At 59.8% G+C, this 7362-nt stretch overlaps 1 protein-coding gene across 1 annotated transcript; it reads left to right on the forward strand.

Annotated features, from left to right (window-relative positions):
• Nucleotides 1–1569: 1569 nt before the first annotated feature.
• Nucleotides 1570–7109, forward strand: PTGES2 (prostaglandin E synthase 2). The gene is made up of 7 exons (XM_055400671.2): nt 1570–1877; nt 3183–3380; nt 4068–4126; nt 4493–4642; nt 4901–5101; nt 5383–5500; nt 6473–7109. Exons 1-7 carry the CDS (start codon nt 1608–1610, stop codon nt 6593–6595), a joined length of 1119 nt encoding a protein of 372 aa, XP_055256646.2. The 5' UTR covers nt 1570–1607; the 3' UTR covers nt 6596–7109.
• The last annotated feature ends 253 nt before the right edge of the window (nt 7110–7362 follow it).

Here is a 7362-nt window from a genome sequence, read left to right on the forward strand (position 1 = left end):
CCACCGGCGTGCCTAGGTCCCGATATTGTAGACACGGGCGCCACAAGGGCCCCGCGAAGATGGGACACGGCGACTGTCGCACAGAAAGACTGGCACGGGGCGGAAGATGGAGGCTGTGGACCGAACGCTGTACCGGAGGAGCGGGAAGCCGTAGGTGGGGCCCCCGGCCTCGCCCCCACACGCTGGCAGACTCTGCCTCGGATCGCCACCCGACTCAGAGCCGCGTCCCTGTCCCTCCAGCGCTTTACCCGGTGAGCAGAGCTCTCTGTGCAGGCCCGGCCTTCAACTCCGCCTTGCCCCGCCCACAAGCTGTCCAAGCCCCGCCCACTCACCTAGCCCCGCCCCCTTCCCGTTCCCCGGGAGGGGCCATCCCGGGGCTGCCTGCTGAGAAGCCTAGGCGGTGCAGGCTCCAGCCCTCAGCTTGGGTGAAAGAGCCCGACAGAGGGGCGGGACAGCTTGGAGCCCCCCATTCCGCCCCATCTTGCCCCTGGGGACCTGGGCAAATCGGCTCCTCGGCACCTCCGGCTGGGAGAAATCCGAGACACAGGGTTTCTAAGGCCCCACTTGTGTATGGAAATTTTTATGGTTCGGGTCACAGAAGAATCAGTGCATCGGCGCGGGAGGGCAGAAAAAAAAATCCTGGGGGAGGGGGAAGTGGGTGGGGAAATCCAGAGTCAAGGGCGTTCACCTACTACTTGTCGAGCTGAGCAGTTTCTGCGGCTCTCAGGGACCGGATGCCATGACGCTTTCCCTGATACTGTGAAGGATTCAGTCTCTTTCGATTGGGTGCCTGTTATGAGTGACACTGAGGGCCACATATTAAAAAGCAGAGACATTACTTTGCCAACAAAAGTCCGTCTAGTCAAAGCTATGGTTTTCCCAGTAGTCATGTGTGGATGTGAGAGTTGGACTATAAAGAAAGCTAAACGCCGAAGAATTGATGCTTTTGAACTGTGGTGTTGGAGAAGACTCTTGAGAGTCCCTTGGACTGCAAGGAGATCCAACCAGTCCATCCTAAAGGAGATCAGTCCTGAATAGTCATTGGAAGGACTGATGCTGACGCCGAAACTGCAATACTTTGGCTACTTGATGCGAAGAGCTGACTCATTTGAAAAGACCCTGATGCTGGGAAAGATTGAAGGTGGGAGGAGAAGGGGACGACAGAGGATGAACTAGTTGGATGGCATCACCGACTCAATGGAGATGAGTTTGAGTAAACTCCGGGAGTTGACGATGGACAGGGAGGCCTGGCGTGCTGCAGTCCACGGAGTCGCAAAGAGTTGGACACGACTGAGTGACTGAACTGAACTGAGCGAGCTTCAAGCTTGAGTTCCTACATTCGGCTCCGGGTCACCACCGAAACCAGTTACGTCTACACTCTAGAAGCCGGGGGCAGTTAGCAGACACCCTCAGGTGTTTCTTCGGCTCTGAGGGATGTTTTAAAAGTTGGGCGCTGGGGACTTCAGCTCGGTCCCACGAGGGCTGCCCCCGCCCCGCTCGGCGTCACCGTCACCCCTGGCGACCGGTTGGCCCCGCCCCTTCAAGGGGAGCCAGAGCCAAGGCAGTCTTTGTTTCTCGCGCCCTTCCGCGGCGCCGGCGGAGCAAACATGGCCCACGCTGTACGGGCGCTGTGGCCCCACGGGCGCGCTCTGGCCTGGAGGCTGGGCGATCGGCCGGCGCTGGGACTCCACGCGCAGAGCCGGGCCGGCTTCACCGGGGCAGCGGGAGGCTCGGGCCCCGGCGCTACGGCCGGCAAAGGGGGTCCACGGCTCCTGGGGGCGGCGGCGCTGGCCCTGGGTGGCGCCCTGGGACTATACCACACGGCGCGGTGGCACCTGCGCTCCCAAGACCTCCGCGCAGAGCGCTCGGCCACACAGGTAAGCCCGAGGTAAGGGCCTGGGTAGCAAGCCGCACAGGTAACGAGCGAGCCTTGGGTAGGGGCCCTGGGGTGAGCGCGGAACCTCGGGACTTCTGGGAACCGGCGGCGTCAGAAATCACCTCCTCTGTCGCCTCTTGACCTTGAGCGAGTGACTTGGTTTTAAGCCCTCCAGCCATCAACGTCCTCATCTGTGAAATGGAGCCTTATTGATGCCGCTAACTGGAACTGCCTCTGTTTTAAAGTCGTTTTACAAACGTGTTTTAAGACTTTTTATTGGGAAGATTTGGAAATCACTGAAAAGGGACAGTCTCTTGCACGGTTTATCACTTTCCATTTTTCGCCTCCCTCCCCCTGTCTCCAAATCCTGAGGTTGTGTATTTATTAGTATTATTAGTGTTGTATTTTTATGAAACTGATGGACCATTAGATTCCAGGCCCTGAGACAAGGAACAAGGGTATGTACCCCCAGGCAAGGGGATGGCCCAGCTGCCCTTTGCTATGCTTTGTGCACAGCGCCAGCCCCCACCCCCACCACACATCCACAGGCGCCCCTTTCCTGAACCCCTGGGAACAGGATCGGGTAGATGGGGGGTGGAATTCTCTGTGTCTCCCTGCCCACCCACCTCCGTGGCCCAGCCTCAGTCTCCCATCTCTGAACAATGGGGGAGGGGGACCGCAGCTGTGACTTTCAAATGTGAATATGCTGCAAGCTCACCTGGGGCTCTCCTGCTCAATGAAGGCCAGGGGCCCAGATACCACCCTCTCCTGTTGGGGCTTTGTACATGAGTTTGTGCAAACTCTGGGAGATAGTGAAGGACAGGGAAGCCCGATGTGCTGCAGTCCATGAGGTCGCGAAGAGTCTGACACGACTGAGTGACTGAACGACCACCACCACCACTACCACTCGGAAACGCTGGGCTCTGCCCCCTCACCCAGATGTGCCCTGGGTCGAGGGAGTAGGGGTGGGCACTCCCAAGTTGAAACAGTTGCATCTGGGGGGCACACACCTGCCAGTGTCTGACATTCCCTTGGGACCGGAAGGAGCAGAGAGATGTCTGTCTAGCATTGGACAAAGATAAGATCCCTCCTACACAGAACAGACTTTCTGCCGGGGGAGCCCCCTGGACGGGCGCTTGAGCCTGAACTGTCTGCTGCAAGAGCCCTTCCCCACCTCCCTGCCACCCATCCCCCATTCCTCCGGAAGTTCTCAGAGACACCCTGGAAAACTCCCCTGGGAAAGGTTTGCTTGGGGGCGGGGCCTGGGCACCCAGCTTCAGACGTTCCTCCTCTGCTGCTTCTCCAGCTCTCCCTGTCCAGCCGCCTGCAGCTGACGCTGTACCAGTACAAAACGTGCCCCTTCTGCAGCAAGGTCCGCGCCTTCCTCGACTTCCACGCCCTGCCCTATGAGGTGGTGGAGGTGAACCCTGTGCGCCGGGCCGAGATCAAGTTCTCCTCCTACAGGAAAGTGCCCATCGTTATGGTCCAGGAAGGAGAGAGTTTGGTGAGCCTTGGGGAGCGGCCCCCTGCCCCAGTGTCCGGGGTTGTCCTGGAACATCCCTGAGTCGGGCCCTGCTCTGCAGCCCCGGGAGGAACGTGGGCTCTTTGAGTCTCCGCTGAGGATGATAAACCAGTGAGTCTAAGGGAGGCAGAGCGCCACAGAGCTTAACAACGTGGGTTCTGAAGTCGGGGTGGCTTGGGTTCAAGGAGGGGCTCTGCCACTCCCTGGCTGTGTGACTTAGGATCAGTCACTTAGCCTCTCTGACTTGGCTTCACTGATCAACAGAGAACCGTACCCTCTGGGGTGTAGGACTTGGCTCCTAGTCTGTAGCTTCTGAGTCCAACCAGCCCCTCAGAGCCCAGGAGGCCAGGTGGGTGAGGGGGCAGGGCTCAGATCCTGGGTCCTTCCCACCTCCTCTTCTCCATTAGCCACACTTGGGTCTCCCTTACACAGGACAGGCTTCCCTGATAGTGGGGACTGCAACATGGGGGAAGGTAGAACTCAGTGAGCATCAGTTTTCGGGGCAAATCCCCAGGGACAGGGACACAACACCCAGGATCCCCCTGACCAGTTCCTGCAGAATGCCTGGGTGTCAGGATTGTAGAAGAGCCCCTGGTGATCTGGCCGATGGCCAGTCAGCCAGTGCCCACCGCCCCTCCCAGCCCTGATCTAAACCATCCTCTTCTCCAGCAACAACTCAACGACTCCTCTGTCATCATCAGCGCCCTCAAGACCTATCTGGTGTCAGGGTAAGGAGCCCCTGCGGCCCAGGCTGGCACCGCATCTCACGCCCTCTCCTGTCTCAGGGAGGCCTCCCCTGGGCTCCTGTGTGGGAGTGGGGGTGGGGCTGCAGCTTAGATTTCCAGAATGGGTTGTGTGTGTCACTCTGAGATCCCCTCTTCCTCTCCTCCGTGTGTCTCCCTCTGCCTGGGAGCTGCTTCCGGAGTCTGCCCCAAATCCCTCTTGCTGCAGGATCTCCTGTGTCACCCACAAGAGGGTGGGAAGCTTCTGCGGGTCGACTCAGGTCAGGGAGGTATTATTCATCCCAAGGCGGTGAGGGCTTAGCCTCCGGGAGGAAGAGGGAGTCGGGGTAAAACTCTGGATGTCTCCCAAAGGCAACCCCTGGCGGACATCATCACCTACTATCCACCCATGAAGGCGGTGAATGACCAGGGCAAGGAGGTGACCGAATTCTGCAACAAGTACTGGCTCATGCTGGATGAGAAGGAGGCCCAGCGGATGTATGGGGGGAAGGAAGCCAGGACGTGAGTGGGGCCGGGGCTGGCCCTGGGGATATGGGGAGGGGGTGGTCTCCCCACCGAGGGGACCAGGTTGAGCGAGATGCTGTAAGCCATGGGGCTGGGCCACGGGCGGGGCTGAGTCCCCTTCTACCTACCCCCCAGCCGGGCGCTTGCACAGGAAGCCCACCAAGCCGGCCCTCTGCCCCCCTTGCCCGCAGGGAGGAGAGGAGATGCTGGCTCAGGAAGCCCACCTGGCCTGCCCTCTGTCCCCCTCGCCCGCAGGGAGGAGATGAAGTGGCGGCAGTGGGCGGACGACTGGTTGGTGCACCTCATCTCCCCCAACGTGTACCGCACGCCGGCCGAGGCCTTGGCCTCCTTTGACTACATTGTCAAGGAGGGCAATTTCGGGACTGTGGAGGGCGCCGTGGCCAAGTACATGGGCGCAGCTGCCATGTACTTCATCAGCAGGCGGCTCAAGCGCAGGTGATGGTGCATGCGTGGGTGTGTGGGTGGGCACACGTGCGTGCACCTGGGGGCTTCCCATCCCCCAGCATTAGCCCATCTGAGACTCAAACCCCAAAACTCCTGATTGCCTCCCATACCCCAGGGGAAGCAGGGCTGGCCTCGGAGTCCAGTTCTGGGTCCCCGTCTTGTACCTTTCTCTGTCCCCCTCGCCTGCCCCGAGAGCCGTGCTGGTCCCCGGGCCTTCCCGCACTCCCCACCTGTGCCAAGGTTCAGAGTCCCCCTTCTCCATCCCTGCCCAGGCACCACCTCCGGGATGACGTGCGGGAGGATCTCTACGAGGCCGCCAACAAGTGGGTGGCAGCTGTGGGCAAAGACCGGCCCTTCATGGGGGGCCAGAAGCCGAACCTGGCAGATCTGGTGAGTGTGTGGTGCCAGGGGCTGCACATATTGGAGGGTCTCTCCTTGGGGGCCCAGGCTGGGAAAACCCAGGTGTGGGCAATGCCTGCATCTCACGGCTCCTCCATCCCAGGGGCACCTGGCTCCACTGATTGTCAAGGGCCTAAGGAAAACAAGTGCTCCAGGCTTCTGCCCACCAAAAAGTACTGCGACAGGGCCTTATTAGCCTGACCTAAGTGCCAGTCCTTGAAGTAGTTCTGCCGGAGTAGAATATGTGGCTTGCAAGGTTCAGGTCTTGGAGTAGGTGATGGGGTCCCCTCTTCTAAAATCTCAGCAACTGAGGGTGGGGGAAGGGCATTTTCTCAAAGGAAACTGAGTCGGGGGAGGTGGGTGGTTTGTTGCCCAGAAAAGGGGATGTGGGTGCAAGACAGGCAAAACCTGCAACCAGCCCACATACTTCATTCAAAGCCCCACGTGCAAAGCTGGCCCGTTGCTGTCTCGCTAATCCTGCTGACTACGCCAGTTGTATCACTGATCCTGTTTGTGATGCCAGTGGTCTTGCTGTTCACACTGCACTGTTTGCTGAACCCAGGGGAGACAAGGCACGAGCTGAGAGGCTGGAAGAAAGCTCAGGGAGCCGTAGGAACTGCAGACGTGTTTATTCTCTCCTGGCTGATTGCAGCCGTAGAAGCAGACATAGCATAAGCTCACATAACACAACACAACCGCTGGGGCGTTCCCGGTGGGGCTTATGTATGCTTACAGAACAAACGTAGCCCTTGGCCAAGCGAGTGCCTCGTGAGGCTCACGCGCAGTGCTGTAAGTGATTACATATTGATCATTCACAAAACACAGGGCGACGGTGAGAGGGCATAGGGTGAGAGCCTGACCACCCATCTTGGCTAGTTTGCTGTTTCCCTAGAGTGGGTCCTGGGGCTCTCAGAGAGGGGAGGCGATGGGCCGGTGTAAACACCCCTCTGTACCCACCCCCAGGCAGTCTACGGCGTGCTGCGTGTGATGGAGGGTCTGGAGGCCTTCGACGACCTCATGCGTCACACTCATATCCAGCCCTGGTACCTGCGGGTGGAGAAGGCCATCACCGAGGCCCCCCAGTGAGCTGAGCCTTGTGATCCCTGCCGGGGGGCGGGGGCAGAAACGGCAGAAGACGCCGACTGTGAAGGACCAGGGCCGCTGGGCCAGCACTTGGCAATGCTGAGATACTGTGTAGCAGGGGACAGGATCATTCGGCCTCTTGAACGCCCCACCCTGGCAGCCCCCTCGCTTCTAACACTGGATGTCTGCTGGGGCCCTGGGCGACAAAGCCCAGACTCGGTTTCCACCCATGGGGCATGGAAGGCTACCTCCCTCCATACCAGCCCCATGGGCTGACACTCCCCGACTCCCTCTTGGGCCTCCCTGCTCTCAGCCTTCTCTGGGGCTCTCAAGGCTGCCCTGTCTGTGCCACATGGTGGGAGTCAGGTCGGGCTCCTGCCCTGAGCAAGGGAAGTAGGGACCCTTGGGTTTTGGGAGACCCCATCCTTGGCTCCCTCTGGGTCCTGCTGTTCCCAGGTGCCCCCCTCCCCCCACTGGGACTGTATATCATGTTTGCAATAAAGAAAAGGTTTGCGGCTCCCTGCGTGGTGGCGCTGTAGTGGAGGTCAGTGCAGGTTAGGGAAGGCTGGCCTGGCGGTTAATACTGTTTGTCCAGGGCTTAGCGAGGGTCAGGCCTGGGTGAAAGGCTCAGCGGGCTTTGTGTCCTGGAATCCCTGGGTTCATGGCCACGGGATGCTCAGCAGGGAGGTGCAGAGGTGGCCTGGGGCACGGGTCCGGTTTTGCTCCCCACTGACTGTGGGACTCTGGGCAGGGCAGTGGCACCCTTCTCT

This window comes from Moschus berezovskii, chromosome 11 (genome assembly GCF_049115385.1).
Source record: "Moschus berezovskii isolate FMDL1 chromosome 11, NW_MosBer_1.0, whole genome shotgun sequence".
In the NCBI taxonomy this organism is placed as follows: Eukaryota; Metazoa; Chordata; class Mammalia; order Artiodactyla; family Moschidae; genus Moschus; species Moschus berezovskii.